The sequence below is a fragment of the Trifolium pratense genome, linkage group LG4 (genome assembly GCF_020283565.1).
Source record: "Trifolium pratense cultivar HEN17-A07 linkage group LG4, ARS_RC_1.1, whole genome shotgun sequence".
NCBI lineage: Eukaryota > Viridiplantae > Streptophyta > Magnoliopsida > Fabales > Fabaceae > Trifolium > Trifolium pratense.
Genome location: NC_060062.1, coordinates 20,555,775 through 20,578,211, shown reverse-complemented (window position 1 = coordinate 20,578,211; position 22,437 = coordinate 20,555,775). Strand labels below are relative to the sequence as shown.

At 33.3% G+C, this 22,437-nt stretch overlaps 2 protein-coding genes across 3 annotated transcripts; one reads left to right on the top strand and one right to left on the bottom strand.

Annotated features, from left to right (window-relative positions):
- Positions 1-2,123: 2,123 nt before the first annotated feature.
- Positions 2,124-10,516, bottom strand: LOC123882103 (glyoxysomal fatty acid beta-oxidation multifunctional protein MFP-a-like). 2 transcript variants are annotated; one of them, XM_045930901.1, is made up of 18 exons: positions 10,178-10,516; positions 9,167-9,238; positions 8,410-8,475; positions 8,269-8,322; positions 8,111-8,178; positions 7,947-8,028; positions 7,281-7,336; positions 6,561-6,863; positions 6,391-6,477; positions 5,278-5,452; positions 5,048-5,169; positions 4,765-4,928; positions 4,435-4,689; positions 4,234-4,355; positions 3,976-4,097; positions 3,735-3,883; positions 3,520-3,658; positions 2,124-2,419 (listed from the first exon to the last, which is right to left on the bottom strand). In XM_045930901.1, the coding sequence occupies exons 1-18, from the start codon at positions 10,275-10,277 to the stop codon at positions 2,384-2,386; spliced, it is 2,172 nt and encodes a 723-aa protein (XP_045786857.1). In that variant the 5' UTR covers positions 10,278-10,516; the 3' UTR covers positions 2,124-2,383. The 2 variants fall into 2 exon arrangements, with proteins under 2 accessions (XP_045786857.1, XP_045786856.1); XM_045930900.1 differs by having other exon boundaries at positions 4,435-4,928; positions 10,178-10,465.
- Positions 10,517-18,187: 7,671 nt separating this feature from the next.
- On the top strand, positions 18,188-21,031 carry LOC123882101 (dynein light chain 2, cytoplasmic). Its single transcript, XM_045930899.1, has 3 exons — positions 18,188-18,506; positions 18,613-18,718; positions 20,763-21,031. The coding sequence occupies exons 1-3, from the start codon at positions 18,300-18,302 to the stop codon at positions 20,843-20,845; spliced, it is 396 nt and encodes a 131-aa protein (XP_045786855.1). The 5' UTR covers positions 18,188-18,299; the 3' UTR covers positions 20,846-21,031.
- Positions 21,032-22,437: the final 1,406 nt, after the last annotated feature.

Sequence of the window (22,437 nt, the reverse complement as noted above, 5' to 3'; positions counted from 1 at the left end):
TTAAACGTAGAATTACATCTATGCAACTATTCTGGATGAGCCTTAAGCCCAACAACCGAAGAAATTCCCTTCATCTAAAATTGTTGAACACGGCCCAAGCATGACAGACCCAAGGACGCGCACCTCTGTCCAATAGTCGCAGTATCCAACGATATTGTAACGACTGTTATAAGAATGATGGACATTTACTGCTCACCAAGGCTCTTCAACTGTTTCTCGATAGTCATTGATGGTGTTGATACGTTCATCAACAGTCTTGGCCTAGTGTTAGGGGCAATAAATACTCCTCTCATGCAGATGAATTATAGGTACATTATTCTACTCTCTTAAACCTTTGCTCCACACTTTACTGACTTGAACGTCGGAGTACGTGCATGTACAAAACCCTCCTCCACTCACCGGAGCTAAAGAGGATCATCACCGGACAAAGTCAACTCTGATCAAGATAAGATAAAATACAAACCTGAAAAAAGTTCGCAAATATATACATATAGTTTAAGATGGATATCACCATTATTAGAGACGTAACTTTAGGAGTGACATAAATCTTCACATTCATGTTGGGTAGTCCATATTACTGCAATATAACTCAACATGTTCATTTAGTGGACAGGTCACGCAAAACTTGTCCAAGAGAAGAAAAAGAATGTGAGAAGTTTTTCTTTCCTTTATTATACAAAGAACTATTAATGCACTTTAAAGCCAGCAATATTACATGCTACTGTATATACCAAAGGGGAGATGTATACTGTTTTTCTACAGTGATTGATCAGTACAATAAACAAGTGCAAAAGAACAGATTAAAGAACATCCCATGCTTCAGATCACACAAATTGAACCACATTTATTATTAATATTTTTCTTTCATATTTTCTAACTTATTCTAAAATATCACTAGTAAGTTGTATTCTTAGTTCTCTTAAATATGATGAAAGTAGTGACCACATTTTGTCTATTGTGTAAATTATAAGTGTGGCCATACTAAAAGCGAAATATTAGGGACCAGTTGTACCTTTGGGAGACAACGATATTAAAACTTTACCTATAAATACAAAAAAAAAAGAACCATGCATTTCATTTGCATATGTTTGGTAGTAGTAGCATGGTCAAGTTAATCAGCATATCATGCATCATGATCACAGGTCGCGAGGTAGATTTTAGTTATAGAGGACATATCAACTTTGGAGATATCGATTGGTTCTTTTCTCAACTTTCTTTATACCTACTTTATAATAATTTTATGAATAGAATGCTGATTTTTTGTCTGGGGAGAAGAAGTAACCAGCACCATTAGAAAACCTAAACACATAACGGAGAAATTCCGGATTCGAACATGCGTAAATACAAAAAAAAATATTCAGCTTAACAATTTTGACATTGTCAGTAGAATTAAACTTTAAGACATTTAAGTAGTTCTTAGTTTGTATCTAATTATAAGACCCTCCACAAATTTCTGTAGTTAACAATCTATTTGGTTTTAACATTTTCACAGCCATTAAAATGACGGTTTATTTAACAGACATAAAACGATAATTCTACTTAAGATTCTTATCATACAATTGAAAAGGATTAAGTTTTGTATTAATTAATAGTTAATTTTTCATTTAAATAAGGAATTTTGTCATATCACTGCTTGATCTAGATTCTAATTGCCCAGTAGCCAACATGAAGAGAAGGCCAATCCAATCCTGACAACAGTTTTCAGTTGATCGTGGCAGGTCAAAGCTCTGATGGTCCATATTCTTCAATAGGTTGTACCTTGTAAGGCACGGCTAGCATTATTATTTGTATTTAAGGCTCTTAAAAGAGTCATTTAATTCACAGGTATAATGGTTTAGCCAAAAAAATGAATTTCCTCTGCATTAAAAATCAGGATGTCAGCCTGAGTTACTGAGTAACATAAAGATAAAACAAAAGGGAAGGAGAACCACATGTTTTAAGGAGAAATTACAAGGATTGTGGCTCATACAGATACTAACCTGCATAATTATTGACTCATTTCCTTTAAACTCATCTTGCATTATTAACATTGCCATTATTAGTGGTCAGGAATAGGATTATCAATATTGCCATTATTATACTTCATTCCATCACCACCAGTCCACCACGTATGACAATAATCATTCATTTAAGCCAACAACTCAATACTTCCATTATTAGTGCTAGTAACAACAGACACAGCCAAGGGCTGCAAGTGGAGCAACCCATATACCTAATCCTAAAGTACTTCTATTTTGACCAAGCAAATCTGCTGTAGTCAATTATTTTCTAATCATACATTATTCAGATCTTTCTCCAGTTTCACCTATATTCTTATGATTTAGAAGAAAGAAAGGGGAAGAGAACATTTGATTAAGTAATCATGTAATGAGCTATTAGTACCCTACAACCGCGACTTAGCTTGCTCCATTGGGGCGCCCTGCAATAAACAGCACAAATTCCATTAGAGGCTAATAGAATATTTACTAGTATAGAATTATCCATAGTGAAGGTGATATGAATCATATGATTTGAGTTCGAAAACAAAGAAGTTCCCTGAGTTATCTTATGTTTTCTTTGTTGTAGTCAAAAGGTTTCACTTGAAACCATTACTATCTTAAACTGACATGCAGATTCATCATACATAAAGGAAAAATTAAAAAAATACTAGTAAATCTTATCATGTTATCCTAGGTCTCTTAACATAAAGACAATAAAAATGAACTATTTTTACTGAGTCGGAAAAATGAGTATGATGTCAACATGAAAACAAGTAGTAGTTATTTACTTTATGCCTCAAAGGTATGCAAAAAATTTATATGCAAGGTCACACGTGGAGATGCCCCACCCTTGTGAGATCCTAATTCAAATGAAAGGGAGTGACTACATTTATATGTTCACGAAGTATCTTGTCCATAGTAGATGTCGGAATGGGTAACTCTTCCCAAAGCTGACACTGTAAATGTTGGAATAGTACTCAGAAAAAGATAACGGTGTTTCATGCTTGCATGGTTCTTCCCAACACGCATTTCACATCTCTTAAGACGAGGCTCTATCATCTTTTCTACAATAAGAGCTATTCCAAAAAAAAAAACTATGATATATGTTTTCCTATATATCTTATCTCTTGTAGCTATTCATTTGTAAGACAAGGATAATAATACAAGTTAAGGCTTATCTTAAGAGAGAACATTAATTCTACTTGCTAAAAGTTTAAAGCAATCATTAAATTAAAGGAGTTGAATTTAGCCTTTATTATATAATCAATACTATAGAATAATGTATGTTGTATCAGACAAATTTCAAAGGTAGTGCAGTTTGTTAGTGAAGTGTCTTGTGGATCTGAATTACTGAAGAAGTATCTATATTTTCTTGAGTTACAGATTAGCTTAATACTCAAGCAAGATCCACTGTTGAAAATTACAATTTGTAGGTAGTACCCACCCACCAGTGACTAATTGATAATATAGCTAGCTAATCAATCCTAGAATAGCACGATAAGTACGTATGCATAAATGGAAATAAACATAGGTTACTGACCAGAGGAATCCCTTTGGCAGCCCTTGCAGCCAAGTAGGCACAAGGCTTGAAGAATGATCCATACAACTCTGACCATTTCTCCAATCTTGAATATATGTATTTAGATCCAAGAGAGTCAGCCCAGAATATGATACCTCCCCTGGAAAATTTCAATCCCAAAATTATGAACAATTGTGAAGTTTAGGAAAACATGCCAAATAATTTCCAAGACAAACCTGTAAGCTGGAAAGCCCATTCCCATGATAGCAGAAATATCAAGATCTGCTGCTTTGACTGCAATACCTTCATCAAGGACACGACAAGCCTCATTCACCACCGGAAAGAATATCATCTCAATGATGTCCTTTTCTTTTAACTTGACGAGCTGCCCAGGTTCAGATCCACAACATCAGATCTGATAGAATTTACCGTAAAAATTTACTTCGGATTTTGTTATGAAAGCAAGAATGAAAATACCATGGGATCAATGGAGACACCAGAAATGCTCCTAGCTTTCTCAATAAAATTCTTCAATTCAGGATCAGGACTGGCCTTGCGTCGATCATCATACAAATAAAAGCCTTTGCGAGTTGTTTCGCCTGTTAGAAGCAAGTGTTGTATAATGTCAATGTGAGTCAGTGAATTATTTATTAGAAAAGCACCATGGAACTTATTTTTAACTGGCTATATTCAACAGTTATATCTACAAACTAATGCAAAGTTTATCTTCCTTACCAGCCCTCTTATCCTCTTGCAAAAGAGGAATAAGCATTGATTTATAAGTTCGCTCAGGAAAGTTCTGAACAAATTGGGAGCCAGTTGCAACAGCCACGCCGAAACCAACAAGGTCGCACAATCTGCATTAGTAAATATGTTACAAACTAGACCCTTCAAGAAGTAGGTGCGGGTATCAAGAACTTATCCAGGCACTAATACCTTAAAGGCCCCATGGGCATTCCAAATTTGGTTACTGCTTTATCAATTTGATAAACATCTGTGCCACGTTCAATAAGCAAGAGAGCTGCTTGTGTATATGGGAAGAACATCCTATTAACAGCAAATCCTGTACAGTTTCCTACCACCACCGGAGTTTTCTTTATCTTCTTTGAAATATCTAACAAGTCAACTATTACTTGAGCAGATGTCCGCTTGGTACGTACAATCTCCAGAAGTGGCATAACATGTGCAGGACTGCAGAAGCACAAGTCAAATTCAGTTAGAAAGATACAGCAGCAGGAAAAATATTTAACAAATACAGGATACCACCTGAAGAAATGGACTCCAATAATTCGATCTTGAGACTTGGTCTTTTCTCCGATCAGGTCCAAGTCAATTGTGGAAGTATTACTACCAAGTATACAATGAGGTGGACAGTACTTTTCAAGATCAGCAAAGATCTGTTGCTTCAAGGAAACATTCTCAATAACAGCCTGCCCAAACATGGAACACCAACAGTTTATATTTTGCTGAAGCTTTACAAAACATAGAACCATGCATAAATGAATGTTAGAGTCAATAGGAAAATTTATATGCGAACTCATTCTAGCACCTCTATCACCATGTCCACATCTCTGAAGCTATCATAGTTGAGGGAACCTTTGACAAGAGACAATGCCTTTTCAAATCTTTCCTGAGTTAAATTACCTTTCTTAACACGGCTCTGTAGGTTTGCTGCACAAAAAGGAAAAACACTACATGAAAACAGCAACACTCATTTCTTAATCAAAAGTGAGTGTGAGTAGTGACTAGGGAAATCCAACTGAGATAGTTCATTATCACCTTTAATCCTATTGATACCAGCATCCAAGAATTTTTCATTCACTTCTTTCAATATGACAGAATAATTACTAAGTATTAAAGCTGTTGCTATCCCAGAGCCCATTAGTCCACCACCAAGGATGGCAACCTTTTTCACGGATCTTGGAACCAGACCACGATCAGTAACCCCTGGTACCTGTTCAAGCCAAGAGGTATTGGGAAATTCATATCTCTAGAATATATACAAAAACTCAGTACACAGAATCAGGCTAGGGCACGTTCACAACTTCTTTTAAAAACACTACTTTGAAATTTAAGACACGCGTTATAGGCACAGATTCAAGATGGGTTAGGATTCACAAATTTTGAATATTTGAAATTGTAAACAGAATTATAGAAATGGTGCTAACATTACCATTTTGAAAGGAGATACAACCTATTCACACCAGGCCTATGCTTTGCAATCAATAATTATAGACTATCAAGTTACAAAACAAACTATGGAGTTCATGAACTATCTTGTTGAACTATAATTACTCTCCTAAATCTAATTACTCAAATGATCTCATTTTTAACAGAAAACAAAAATTCACTCCTTCGTAGCAATGACCATATAATTTTAAAAAAAAAAAAAAAAATCTTTATGGGGAATAAAGGCCAAATTCAGTTCTTGGCCATAATTCTCCTTTATAGCCAGTTGGGCTTATATCCCCAAGTTAGGACAGGAGACCGGACTCAGTCCGAAGTATATTCCCTACATATATAATCTGGCATTTAAGGAGCCAAAGCTCAATAAGAAGCTAAACTGGAGACTTGAAAACACAGGGGCTGAGGGTGACCTTTACTTGCAGTGCAGAGATTTGAAATCCAACACTTGGGAAGAGATTAATTTCACACTCAAAGGGGGTGGTGGGAGTTCATCATATTCTTCTTTAACATAAACAAGTAAAAGGAGACAAAAATGAGTAAAATATTATTTCTTTCCAAAACTCCTGTGTATCAGTTTAAATTGTGTTTATTAAGCTAGACCACAAAAACTTTATTTTACTCTTAATAACTAGCATAGCCTTGCAGAGATATTTTCTCACTCGAAGGGGGAGAAACGTGTAAAATTAAGACATAACTTCAACAAACCTTAGATGTTCCTCTTTGAGCAAAAAATATGTGAATTAAGCTTTTGCAAGTATCTGATTGTACCAGTTCGTCAAATGCTTCAGCTTCCTTCAAAGATCAAACACGATGTCATACACATTCCTGCAAAGTAATATGAAGGGGAAAGAATGTACACTAGAGACAGATATAACCTTCCAGAGCCCAGCACGGGGACCAGAAACTATTCCTGCTTCAATAACATCAATGCAGACTTGAGGATGCTTGAGATTAGGAGCCTGTTTTCGGGCTTGAGCGCGTGCAAATTTCAATATCTGTCTAGCTTCCCCAAGAGGTTCTATTTTGTCAGCCTTGTAAAGACTGGTAATCCATGGTCGTCGGCGGTCCAAGATATCCAGGGCCCATCGGCGTGCAGTGTTTACCAACTGATCAGGTGATACCAAAGCATCTACAAGCCCCAAATTAAAAGCGTCCTTACCTTTCACTGGCTTGGAAGTCTTAATTTAGAGAGGAAAACAAAAAGAGGTAAAGAAATTAATTAAAAATCATTGGACAGCCATGTTGAAGTCAACTCTTAAATATTTTCTGGAAAACGAAAAATGTAACTCCATTCCAAATGGAGAACTGAACCAAAAACCTGTCCTGTTTAATAAAATTTGATCATAGAACAGTCAATATGTTGTTTGATCGATTGCCAATCATGAAATTGGATAGATCCGGTTTTTAATTCAGTTCTTCATATTCAACAGAATCGCAAAATTATATATATATATATATATATATATATATATATATATATATATATATATATATATATATATATATATATATATATATATATATATATATATATATATATATATAGAGAGAGAGAGAGAGAGAGAGAGAGAGAGAGAACAAAAATTGTGGCATACCAACATCATCTCAAGTGCCTTTGGCAGACCAACGAGACGAGGAAGTCGCTGTGTTCCTGAGATAATTTATAACTTAAGGTTAACATTACTAAAGGAAAAAATGAATAAGAACAATTAGCCATAGGACATCAACTGTTACTCATGGTCAAACTTCTCTCTGTGTTTATTGCTTTTTTCCAATTATTCGATGTCTACCTAACATAAGAATCAAGGTATCAAGCCATCACCTCAGGTATGAACTTTCACTTAATACATTTATTAAAATTTAAAAGCATGCCTATAAAATTTGAACATCAAATAGGTTTCCTCTGTCACTCAACACATCATCCAGTAGCAGTGGTTAGACATGTGTTCAAAAAACAGGGAATAGACAAACGAAAAAAGTCATATGTAGAGACGAATGGAAAATAAGCCATACATTCGTCGAAGTTAATCATGACATGCACATCAAAAGTTGACTATGGTTTTTCATACTTACCTTAAATCCTTAATAATTTATAATGCACTGCTCCGGAAAAAATATCTCTCCTTATACAAACATTGCTAATAGCATAAATGATGGTCAAGTGATCAGATCTCATTCCAATTGTTTGTTCAATAACTTATTCAAACACAAAATATAAGTAGACTTGATGAAGATAGAGAGTAATTAGTACAATCTACTACCTCCAAATCCAGGAATTATCCCAAGCTGAAGTTCAGGCAAACCTAGTTGAGCGGTTGCAGTTGATAACCGTGCGTTACATGCCTATATGCGAGAAAACTTGTAATGTTTTGTAGAAAATAATGAAAAAAGTTTCTTTTTTTCCATAACAGTTAGAAATTCATACCATTGCAACTTCTAAGCCCCCACCCAAGGCAGGGCCATCAATGGCAGCAACTGAGGGTTTCTTTGACGCTAAAAAATGAAATAAATCAATTCAATGATTCAGCATAGCACAAATTGCAAAATGATTTGTAAATAAAGAAATTGATGAAAATCAAATACCTTCTATTGTATCAGTGATGATTTCTATTGATATCCACCCAGGTTTTGGACGCTCTATAAGTAGGGGAAAGGGTTAGTATGTATGAGCATCATAACTACAATTGAAAGACCCCACTCCACTCCCAAAATAAATTGAAGTACCTTTTGCCTCTTGAAGACCACTAAATGCAGAAATATCAAAACCTCCAGAAAATTTTCCCTTTGCACCTAATAATGGAAGACAAGAATCAGCTATAAACCAGTTGACCAAGATTATCTCTAGGGAAGCATAAAACTAACTTGATGTTTCATTTTCTTTTCCTTCTTAATAGATCATTTTAATTCTTTACAGTTTGAAACCGTAGTGTTTATCAATATGAAAAAAATGACAATCATATCATAGGAGTAATTCTAGTTGAGGAAGATAACTATAGCACGTTAGAAATATATTATTGTTACATAATATGATATGTCAAAAATCACTATCAAATTTTAGGCTCGATCAAGGCCTTTCCAATTTGATAGAGAATAAATATTTCAACCGATAAGATCTTAAACTAACACTTGGTCATTTTGCTCAATTGGTTCTAGAGGGTGGGAATTCGGGTAAACGGTTATCAGCTCAAGTGATGCTTATCTATAGGGACGATGATTTGACCTAAACCTAATTGCTATGACTAAAAATTAACCACGAAAAGTAGGAAACTAGGTATTTTATTCATCAAATACATCTGGTTAATTTACCTACAAAACTTTGCATGTAAAAGTACCATAGTATGAGTATGTAACCCATCTCATACCTGCACAACATGTTTATGATACTTTAAAATTAAGATTTAAAAGGTATTTGAATAATTTTTTAATTGAGTTGGGTGTTAAGATTTGAAAGCAATTCAATTCAAAAACCACATTGCAATACCTGTAACAACAATTGCCTTGACATCATCTCTCTGTGCAGCTTGATCAAAACTCTCCTTTAAACTTCGCAAAACTGGCAAGAGACATGAAGAAATGAGCAAGATAGTATAATCTTAAGTAACAAAAAGTAATTTATGATGAAAATAGAGAATGACAGTAAAAATTCTGGACAATGAAGTATCAAGTTTCACAGCATGACATGCTCAATATTTGAGAACAGAAAAAATTTAAGCAGGAATGAAATCACCAAAGTTAGCTTCAATAGTCATTAAGGACGGAACAAATTGAATAAATTACAATTAACCGAAGCCGTGATTATATTCGGGTAGAATTTAAGTGTGAGACACACACATTGAACTCCATATCCTTTGGCCTTGTTTGGGAAGGTCAATAAGCTACGTATAGAGCTTTTAGCTTCTGTTTGGTAACAGTTTCTAAAAACGAGCTTAAAGCTTATTTTACTAACTTATAGCTTATTTTTCAAACGCTATTTTTATTAGCTTATGAGCTTATAGCTTATCATATTTTCTTCCAATTTTACCCCTATCATCTTACTTAAAAAAAAAAATTAATTAATTAAACATATCTTTTTTATGTTATTTCATACTTATAAGTTAGTTCAACCGCTAATTTTAGCAAACAATACAAATTCAACCAACTATAAGCTTGCTTATCAGCTATCCGCCATTTTTTAGCAAACAGAGCCTTTGTTGTCAATCGTCATCCACCTCATTCATCAAATTATCGAATTATACGAACGGGAAAAAAAAAAAGGCAAACAAAAATGGTTTTATTATTATATTCCTGTTGCGTGTTATATTATATCCGTTCTTTCTAGGTTTTTATATGACTGCATAATTATTGAAATGAAGTTGATGATAGTGATGAAACAATGATAAATTTGAACTCAGCGAAATACATGGATGATAAACAGCGGTTCAATTTGATTTTACATAATAATTGTTATATGAAGAAGGGAAATGAGGAATTAGAAGTATATGATTGATTGTACCATCACGGGAGAGAGAATTGACAGGAGGATTGATGATGGTGATGATGGCAACTCCATCAGCTCCAACGTCCATAACCGTGTGACCTTTTTTGCTATTCATTTTGATTGATTACAGAGAAACTAATCACAACAATTACGCGATGATAACAATGGGAGTTTGTTTTGGTTTTGAGAGAGAGATTCAAGTTTGAAGGAAGAGAAGAAGTGTCGTAAACGGACCCTTTAGTTTAGAGTGACTGTGACTATTATTAGCACTACAATTCAGGAACAACGGTAGTAGTAGTAGTAGTAGTAGTCACATTATATCGTATTTATATCATTAATAATTAATTAATTAATTAATACATTATCTTAATATTTGTCCTGTGTATATATCCAAATCCTCACACCATTATTACAATTTACCCATACTTATCCGTATGTATCTCTACGCGCGCTTCTCACCGGTGTTCCCACTCTCAATTTTCTTCGAGTGTGGGTTTTCTAAAACTTTCCTTCTTTTTTTTATTAAAAAAAAATATGGTTTTTTTCACCTTTTTTCGATAAGGCTAAAACAAAAAATATGGTGTTGAAATTCTGTGTTAAATATATTTTTTTTTAGTAAGATAAATATTGTTTTTGGTGTATGTAATATTAGCAAAATTTGGTTTTTTTTCTACAAAAATAAAATTTTATTGGATTTAAATATTTATGCCTAGGGGGGACATCCAATAAATATCTATATATTATCACATTTATCTCATTTTTGTAAGGTAGTTAGAAATGGAAACATTGTGATCTTTTATTGGAAGTTAGCGTAAAACATCAAGTATTTCTCCTCACATAAATGCTCTCAATTAATAATGAACAAATTTTTTTTGGAGTTGTCCAATCAAGTATTTCTTCTTAGGGGAGATGACCGATATTTCTTTGTTGGTTGATAATATTACGGCGATCTCGTGGATTTGGTTTAGCGAAAGAGCCGGGCGCAAGTCCACCTATTCTATTTCGGATTGGTGCACTAATCCTATTGTATGTTTACAAAGCATATAATTGTTTATTTTGAATTGTAAGGGTTTGAGTACCCCTTGTACTCCTTTATAATTCAATTTTACTTATAAAAAAAAGTACTTCTCCTCGCATAAATGCTTAATTAATAATGAACAAAAAAAAAAGTGTAACAACATCATTGATTCCGTAAAAAAAATAACTTCAAGGACCGATATAAATTATATGTTAAATTGGACAATTAGTCTCTTAACTTATTTATTGATTTCATATATATCCCTTAACTAATTAACGTTAACAATTGGTTCCTTAACTTTAATTTTATATGGTTACCAATAGTTATACCAATTATTTGGTCACACTCACATAAAAATACACATTATTATTTTATTTTTTTGTTTTTCACCACCAGTTGAATCTGGTTCGCGGGTCAGTTCTGACATCAATTGGTTCCAGCTCCCTCCCGATCGTAGTTGCGGGGGATCGAACTGCGGTCCTCCCTACCAAGTTCAGCGTCAATCACCACTAAACCAACTAACGATTCGTAAACATTATTTTCTTTATACTTTTATCAAACATGTGGGAGTGATCAAGTGAAATAATCAAATGTTAGCGACTATATAAGTATTCTCATAATCGGCCAACAAGAACAGCCTATCGTCATTCAATTTGGATCCTCAGCTGCCAAACTCTCTGATGCGTTATTCCTAGCCCTTTGATTAATCTGATGGTAGAGAAAAAAAATTGTAAAAACCCTTATTACTGTGCACGGTTTTTTCTTCATTCTTCACTTTGTCTTCTTTGTTGAGGCTGCCCTCAATCTATTGTTCATCTCAACTTTCAATTTTTCTTCTCATTGTCAAAGTTATGTTATTAAATCATTAGTTTAACAAAATCAAACTGATTTCTCTGTGGGTAGCTGCAACACAAGACAACGACATATTCTACAAAATCCCAATTCTTGCTTCAAGTCAATGATGTTTCAATATTGAGGAGGGTTATATTGATCCCAAGAGTAACTCTCTAAGACTATGTGCAATGGTGGTGTTGAATGTATATTCAACTGCATAATGTGTGTTGAAACCATTGGAGCAGCCATGTTGAATCTGAGCTGGATGAAAGAGGAGATGAATATATTCAACTCAGTTGAAACTGACACGGGGGGACAGCTGGCGCGCTTCCATTTGCCTAGACAGGCGCGTGTGGCACACGCGCCGACAAACCGCGTGAAGAAGCATTGGACGCAGAGAGAGAAACTTTGTTTGGATAAAGCAGGCCACGTGGCTGCTGCTGATTGGTTAGGTGAATTTTTATGATTTTTATCCTTTGAACTCAATTATTTCATTGAAAATTAATTTTTTAATTTTTAATTTTTATACCAAAATTCGTGATTTTTTTTTCTCTACAAATAGAGACTTGGTTCATTTCATTTGGACACAGAAAAAAAAAACCAAATTTTTCACTATCTTAATCTATTATTAACTTTCTAATTAGTCTTTCTTTTGAAGTTTTAATCTTTTTTTAGTGAAATGGATCCCAACAATTCTTCTAATTATCCCAACAATTCTCAAAATCCCAACAATTATCAAAACTCCAACAATTATCAAAACCCCAACAATTATTTGTGTGTTGTTTCGTATTTTAAGTTAGTTTGCATCGTATTAATTATGTAACTTGTGTGTTGTATTGCATTTTAAGTTAATTTGTATCGTATTAATTACGTTATTTGTATGATGTATTGCATTTTAAATTAAGAAAATAAAAAAAAATATTTAAATAAATTTTGTTAAGTGTATTATTTTAATTTAATTTTAATCGATAATTATAATGTTATTTAATCATAAAAACAAAAATTAAAATTTAAATAAGAATATGAAATAGAAAGTGGTGGGGTAGAGAAAGTGGTGGGGTATGGTGTTGAATATAAAAACCATTGGAGAGGGTAAAAGTTGAATGTGTGTTGAATGATTAGGTGGAAGAAAGAGAAAATGATGTGTAGTGAAAAAGTGGGTGTTGAATATTTTTTGGTGTTGAAACCATTGTTAGTAGTCTAAAGTTACTCCAAATCAAAGCCATCCATTTTATTTAATCTGACCGTCGTAATTGATCATTAATTTTTCTTGCGTGCGGGTGTTTTACTTGATACTTTCCTATCTCACTTTCTATGGTCATATTCGTCAATGAGAAGAATAAGGAAAATCTGCATCAATCCTCCACAAACTGATTCAATTCTTACGTTATTTCAATTTTTATTGAAAAGTGATTTTTTAGAGATCTTTGTTTTCAAATGTATATCACTTGGTTTCTCTACAAATTATAAATTGCATTATCTGCCTGTTACCAATCACCTCACCTTTTCAATGGCCTTTTTTTGGGGTTAATGAATAAAACCTAAGAATTCCATCCAAAGAGTAGAAAACGAACATGGATATCAAAAATAATTAAGAATGAAAAATCAATTGCACCGAAAAGAGGATCATTATTGGAATTTTATAGAATCAAAATTTTGTGAGTTAATCAACAAAAAAAAAAGATATATTTTTTTAGGAATTTCACAAAAGCCTAATGTGATTTGTGTTCTAACAAAAGAAATATATGCATTTTGTTTATCTTTACCGTGAATTAAAAGGGATATATGTTCTTTTGTCAAACAAAACGAGGGATATATGTGAAGGAAGAAGACCAGTATTTTTGTTCTACGCCAATTACAAGGGATGCGAGAGGGAAGTATCAGGCATGATACGCACACGCTAAAAAAATTAATGGTTAATTAAGGCAGTCAGATTAAATAAATTGGACGACTTTGATTTGGAGTAACTCTCTAGAGTTACTCTTGGAGTCAATATAACCCTTCTCTTCAATATTTTCAATTTGGGTAAATACTGCAATTAGGGGTGTGCAAAAAATTTGGTTATCCTTAACCAAATTACTAACCAATCCATATCCAATTTTAGTTTGCAAAATCCATTTAAAAAAAAAACCACACCACTCCAATAAAAAAACACCAATTATAAACCATAACCACATTTTGTAATTTGGTTTGGAATTGGTTTGAAAATTTAGGCCCAATAGCTAATTCAGGCTCAATCTTCAATTTTTTAAAATTCTTTATTATATAATAAAATAATTAATTAAAAGAGGGGTGGAGGACCGGTGGTCAACCGGTGGTCAACGCCGAACCACCGGCGGCCGGTGCGGCGGCGCTCCGTCGGTGGACGGCGGCGGACGGCGGTTTCCGGCGGACCTCCGGCAACTTTCACGGCGGCCGGTGGTGGCGCTCCGGCGGCCGGCCACCACCAACCACCCATACTATTTTAATATTATTTTATTTTAAAAATCAGATTTTTAATAATTATTTTAAAAATAATTAAAAAAAATCAGTTTTTAATGTTTTTAATTTTTAAAAATAATTAAAAAATTCAGTTTTTTTTTAAAATAATTAAAAAATCAGTTTTTAATGTTTTTAGTTTTTCAAAAATTTAGTATTTTAATTTTTTTCCTATTTATTAGTTTTTTTTGTATTTAAAAATCAGATTTTTTAATTTTAAAAATTACTCTTTTTTTAAATAATAAAAAATATTTTTAAAACAATATAAAAAATAAGTTTTCGGCTAAGTAAAAAATAATTTGGGTTTAAAAAAAATATTTTGTGGGTTGATTATAAACCAATTCAATCATAAAATTAATGAAAAATTATGTTTTTAAAATAATTAATAAATCTATTTTTTTTAATCAACTAATAAAAAAAATTAGTTTAAGTAAAAAACCTATTTAAAATTGGATCATGTGAATAACTTAAATTTTATTACAAACCGGTTATAAATTGGTTCGATCCGGTTAATAACCAAATCCAAATTAGTTTTAAAAAATAACCGATTTGTTATTGAAATGGTTTTGGTTTAGAACCAAAACCATCAATTAGGTGTGGTGTGGTGTGGTTTCCAAACCATGCACACCCCTAACTGCAATCAAGGTAGGAACAACATGGTAAGATCCAGATACCATTGCTAGGAATAAGAACAACATATCAACACAATAGAATCAAATCTCAATAATCATCAGAATAATCAACAAATTGGAAGAAAATATCCAATTTTATATAATCCCAATCAAACTCAAAATATGAAGAGGGGATAATGGAATCATGGGCATAAGCCCCAAAATCAAAACGATCACCACCGGTGCAATAAATTTGTCGCCGGGGCCTTGCCTTCTCCTGTGTAGTTGAGAAGCTTGCAAAACAAAAAGAATTTGAGAGTGAAACGGTGCAAGCTTTTACTCCTATATCTCTACCATTCAACTAATCTAACAGTTAGTAATAATGCAGCAGATGGTTTGGCAACTGAGGATCCAGATTGATCATCATTTATTTGTTTTTGAAACAACTAAAGTCAATTCATTGTTAATATTAGTAGTAATTTTTTTCTTTTTATTGGAACTTAACCTGCATTTTTTTATATCTTAAATCTTTTAGAGAAATATTATCTAGACACACTTTTTGAGATAAAAATACAACATCTAGGGACAATTTTGTCATTTCATATCCTTGTCTCTTCCACTATCATTATTTCTTCTCTACCAACTTATACTTTTTTATTAAGAAAATGACATAATTATCCCTAAATGTTGTATTTTTGTCTCAAAAATGTGTCTAAATAACATTTTTCAAATCTTATATAGACTCACGCATAGTGTTTAAAATAGTAAAATTTATGCTCCCATGAAATTTTGTGTTAGTTCACTTTGTTTAACTTGTCAAAAAAAAAACACAACCATCATTTTGTTTTCAAAATTCATAAAGTTATTTTAAACGGAATGTGTTAAACAAAATGAACTAAACTTGTGTGAATTTTGAATCCACACTACTATAGACCCGATATCTAAGGATAGAAATTTAGTTTCAAGAATAAATGAGGGGTGTGCACGTAAAATGTTTTTCATTCTTACTTTTGTTTTATTTGGTTTAAGTTTGGTAAGTTGATTGCAATAAATCTTTTGTTTTAATTAGGTCCAACAATAAAGATTTTTATTTTTTTTAAGCAATGTTAGTGGTTAATATTATAATATTATGTTAATTTTTTCTCCTTTGGAGGACTTGAACTATGAACCTCTTGTCCAACCTGGAGCAAGGAAACCTCTTGTTCCTTAATCATTAATTCAAATAGGTTAACGTTGAGCTACCCATCCCACCTCAATAAATATTGTTTTATGATAGCTTCTCTTCCTCCCCTCCACGTTTCTTTTCCCCTGGGATTTCTTTTTTTGCCCTTCAATAAAAATATCGGAATGTGTTTTTCGATTTTTCTAGTTCAAATTTAGGAAAAATTTGGAAAACACATTCCGATATTTTTATTGAAGGGCAAAAAAAGAAATCCCAGGGGAAAAGAAACGTGGAGGGTAGGAAGAGAAGCTATCTTCTTTTATTTTACTGAGTGTTTTGATTAAGTGCAAACCATAGACTGCTTATAGTTTGCACTTTGCGCAATACAATTTGGTCTTTCTTGGTTTGTTTCGCTGTGTTTTTTAATTTAAAGTGTTATTTTTGTAGGTAATGACTTTATTTATTTTGTTTTGCCTATACATGGACCTTTAGATGTCCAAATTGATATGATTTTTCCTAGAGTTTTCTATAAGACGTTCTTTAAGACTCAAAAGTCGATTTAGTTTTTTTTTTTTTTGAAGAAGCTAAATTAGCCCACCCAAATTGGCGCCAGAGAGAATCGAACCTCAGACCTCAAGAGGAGCACACTCCCAGGTCCCAAGCCAATACCAATGCACCAACCCAAGTGGGTTGTCGATTTAGTTTCTTGTATGGTGCGAAATGAGTTTGACATTGATGACATGATTAAAATAAAGCGGTTTGAAGAATGCATTAAGGGTGGCATAGGCCCTAATTGCACGCAGTTAGGAAAGATCTGACCATCTAATCAAGGGTGGCGCACATGAAAGCTAATCAGAAGAGACAAAATTTGATGAAGAAGGAATAAAGAGCTTGATGAACAAATAATATTTATTTCACATGCAAGAAAGGAGTGTGCTTTAAGGCAAACATTATTTCAAATTAATGCATTGTCTTTTCTTCTTTGGTAGGCTAACAATGATGATTGAAAATTACACTTATTTGTGATATCATGTCTCTGAAACAACCATTACCAAAAACAACGAATGACATGACATTTTTATTGAAAATTACATTGCTTATTTGTGATATTATGTCTCTTTCTGGTTATGAATGAACCATTACTTTTGATCTTACTAAGAAACCAAATTTTTTTATGGCATTCTTCAAAATTTACCTCCTCTAGTGTGACACCCCTATCTTATCCATATTTTCATTTCCCCCCTTATTACTATCCCTTTACTTTTGTTCCTACGTTTATGCCTTTTTAAATTTCATTATAGCAAATTCATAATTTTTGTTATAAATTCACATATCAGGAAGTCATTATCTCACAATGATGTGAATCAATATTTGAAAGATGAGATCATATCTAACAAGAGTAATTATCGAACTGAAAAAGGTGTGCACATTTAACTCCGCTGAAAAAATTTATAATGAAAACGAAAAGTAAGAAGAGGAAAGAAACGTAAATTGCATATCATAAGAAAATCATAAAATTACACGCTATTTTAAATGTCTACTATAGTTTAGAAATCAAATCAGAATAAAAAATAGTATGATTAGTTCCCCTGAGCTTAACTTAGTTGGTAGGACATCATACTATAAGGGAAGGAACTCGTGTTCGAACTCAGGATGCTCCACTTATTCACCTTTAAAGTGGATTTTTTAGTCACTACTTGACAAAAAAATTGCAAACGTCGAACAATTAAGACGAATATTTGTGTGACGCAGTTATTACGTCACATCCAAGATGTATGTGAGTGAGAGCCCCGTCCCATGAGTCATCCAATCTACCAAACACTTACCCTACTACTATCAATTCACGACAGTGAAAGGTAAAAAAAAAAAGGTAAAACAACAACGATTCTAATATTCCGAGTTAAAAAACTACGGACCAACGAGAGAAAACGAGAATCTCATTCTTCTTTCTTTCTTCACACACCTCACACACATACACAAACACAGTCATCATCCATCTGAGAGAGAGAATCAGAATTAGGGAAAGAAAGAAAGATGAGCGAAGAGGCGAAGAAGCACAACGTAGGAGGAGGAGGAGCATCTCTAATGGCGAAATCCCTCTCCGAAGATCGAAAGCCACTGAATCCATCTCCACTCTCTGCATCTACTTCTCCTTTACCACCCGCACCCAAAAAAGTCATAATCAAGAGCGCTGATATGCTTCCTGACATGCAGAAAGAAGCCGTTGATATCGCCGTCGTCGTTAGTCTCTCTTAGTCTTCAACATTCATTTCTTCTTCTTCTTCTTCTTCCTTTTTACTTCTTATTATTTTTTTTTTTTAATATTATTATGAAATTGAATTATTAGGCATTTGAGAGGAACAGCGTGGAGAAAGATGTTGCAGAGACTATAAAGAAAGAGTTTGACAAAAGGCATGGTCCTACTTGGCATTGCATCGTCGGTCGCAATTTCGGTATTCCTCTTTCTTTCTGTTCTCTTAATTAGATCTATAAACTAATTATCTATGCTTAACTAATTGATATTTTTTACTTTGATTTATTGATTTTGTGCTGCAAATGCTGTTGATCTTACCAATTTCTAGCTCATGAGTAGTAATTTTGAAAACCTAGAATTCTCTAGCTACTATGTTATGTATGGCAGCTGTTAGCTACTTTCTTTACTCAGATGTTACTCATTTTTGAGTTCCAATGGACCTTTTAAGCTGTAGTACTTTATCTTTGCTCTCTCTAATTTGCTTGAATTTATTGTTTCTGGAGGAATGAAGAAAGTCTAAGTCATCATTTTTTATGTTAAAAAGTTAAATTCTATGTAACACTATAACACTTCAGATGGAAGGTCATACATGTGGTTATATTTAATTACTCCTGTTTTTTCAGATTATTACTGGTGTCTATGTGTCGGTGCTTTATAGATTAATTAGGGGTTTGTAGGTTTTTGAAGTTATACTTATACCTGCTTGGATATGAGTGATTGTAATTCTTGAGTGGGCAACTTAGGGATGACAATTGAACATTGTCCAGCCGAGTTTGATTGCAGGAGTATAGGACTGCATCATGTTCTGTGTTATTTGCAGGGTTTTTTTTTATCGTGTTCTTTTACTCTTCCATGGAATAGAGATGTGTTTGTTCATCATGCTAATTTGAAGTCAGTTGTGTTCGGTTTTCCCTCAATGAAAATATAGTATTTGTTTTGTTAATTTAAGAGGGGATTGAGTGTGATGGGGATAGAATAGGCTTGACAGGGAAGGGCTTGAAGAACTTTTAATAGTGTTATCAAATTGAATAGTTTATATGACCAGTATGCCAAAACAGATATCCGTTTACAGTTTACTAGATTGTCCCTTTTTGACATCCAACATTTTGTGGTTTCTAGCTTTATGTGAATATCCAAAATCCAAATATCATGCTAAATTGTTTACATGCGACTGTTGTGAGTATGATAAAGATTTAAGGTTGAGTTAGTCTGTGGCCTCTTGGTGATTTATTGAGTTTTGTATGCTTTCACCTCTTGTTTACATGTGTGTTGTTTTGCTATATGAATGCTAATACATCTGAGAGTAGGGTTTTTACTTTCATATATTTTATAATAAAGATTTTTTGCTGTTAGGCATAAACCAATATTCTCTTTTCTTTTCCTTTTCTATCAGGTGGAAAAGGAAGTAAAATCTGAATCTCTTGACTTCTTTACTAGTGTGAATATGTATTTAAAATCACTGCCCGCACAGCTTGAGTCTGAAACTTTGCCTATGTGATTTCTACTCCCGTCATTCTGAACATCTTAACCTTTAAGCTTAGTTTAAAAGTTTGATATGATCAATGGAGTTGTTTGCGGAACTTAGGAGTCCGATAATATTTTGAAATTTGAATAAGTCACTCCAGTAAATTTTTGATGTATTGAAACTATGTCATTTGGTTCCCTGGTATTTGAAGCCAGAAAGACAGATACCGTTAATCGAATATATTCATTATTCTAAATATATTACTTCTAAAAAGAAGGGAGTTTGGTCGGCTCTAGCTTGTCAAATAATGTTCAGACCTTTTTTTCAAACAAATGTTATCATTCAATGTCATATCAGGTAGGCCATAAAGAATTTATGGCAATTGTGTACCGGGAAGTGTAATGAAAGATACTGTATAACTATTAGATGGGTTTGATGGGGATGGAAGGACTGCATGGTTGGTAGTCCAGCACAATCAAAGCTTGGATTAAGCTCAAGTTTCAGATACTGAAACCATAAAGTTCTTGATGCAACTTCAATGCCATTTTGTATTGCACAACCACACCTTCACAGATATCATATTCATATCATTTATGTCTCAGAGCACTTTTATTTATCTTCTTCTTTTGACAAAATTCAGACTGCCGAAACAAATGTGGATATAATTGTTGGTCCTGCTAAGCCTAATGACATTCTTCTATATGGTATTTTAATTCTTAGAATGACAAACCCAGTTTATGATCAAGGCGTGTTCATAGAAATTTCTTTCTTTTTGCAGGTTCATATGTGACTCATGAAACAAACCACTTCGTTTATTTCTATTTGGATCAGAAAGCTGTTTTACTTTTCAAGTCTGGCTAGCCTTATTCTGATGGAGACAAAAAAGTTGACAGCTACGAGAATTGTCTTGTGATTATGCTGCTATATTAGCTCTTGTATGTATTAAATCCACTGGCACAAACTCTTTACAAGACATTCTTGTGCTTGTATATCTAATTTCATGCAAACTGGTTCTCAAGTTTGGATATGAATTAAATTGTTGATCTTCTTTCTGCTTTCCTTTGTGTTTATGTTCCATTCCATTCACATGTCTTGGGAATTCTTTTTTGTTACTACTGTAATTTTGTTTCCATTCCACATATCTTATCTTGCAAATATTTATTGTTTTCGAGATTCTAAAATCTCTGTGTACAGTCAAATTAGCATGTTGGACTCACTCTAGGTTATGTGGAATGGTTTGACCTTAATCCTTCTATGATTAATATGATGTGATGAAGAAAATTGCCGCCATGATTTTTTGCGAAAGCTATTCAACAAAATCAAAATGTTATTGTGATTTTGGCAAATTCATAGTAAATTCAAACAAGAGTTTTGTTATGTTGCAATTATATATATTGTGGGTCCAAATTTACGTTTGCTCCAAATATAGCAACAAAACTTTTCACGAGAATACTCATATACCAGTACTATATTGTAAAAGACAGATGAATTTGGATCCCCTACAATATACAGTACTAGTAGAACCTTTGGATTTTGTCTTAGATCTAAGGACTGTATAGTCGACGCAACATGTACAGTACACTGATGCATGAGATCCAATTGGGAGAGTGCGGGTTCTTCACCCAAAAACAAAAGAGAGCGTTAAAGGACACAAGCAGAGAATAATGACAAACAGCATCAGATTCCAATTACAATGATTTATATTAGATTTATCTCTGGTTGGTTCTCTTTCTGTGGTTCGCAGCTGCAAATTTCAACAACTGAATTGGCACGTACGAAAGTATCTATTCCTAGTTTCATAATTGAATTGGCCATATGAAATGAAAGTATTATTCCAAGGTTCTCATTCCTGGTTGATTATTTTATAGATGAAGTTTGAATTTGAAACTGAATATTTGTGTGTGAATGTTTATAGTTACTTTTTGGTACAATAATTCATAGTTACTAGTACTTAGTATACATACTAGTACTGTAGTAGTACAAGGTAAAATGGATAATGAAACTCCCCCAAGTCCAATGAAATGGCTTTCTTAGAACACTTGATGTTACATCAAAGTTATACGATATTTTCTCTTTAGGCCCCCCACGTTTCTTTTATACCCCCCTTACTTACGTTTTTGCCCCTGCACGGTGTTTCGGGTTATACGAATCGAACTTTAAAAAAATTCGATTAATAGAAATCGATCGCTTTTACCTTCGAGTTTTGTTAACCGAAGTTAACTGATATAGAAACAGAAGCATTTCATAACCTCTCAGTTACGTTTTTTCTTCTAAACACCAACAACACCACTCCTTCTTCTTCTTGAGAGCGATTTTGTGGAAAACTTCAACATCCTATCTCAAACCATTCTTAATCAAGTAAGTTCCATGCATTTACATTCACTCTTTTCTCATTCCATGTTTTTCTTATCACATTCACTCTTTTCTACGTTTTTTTCCCTCCCTGAGTAATT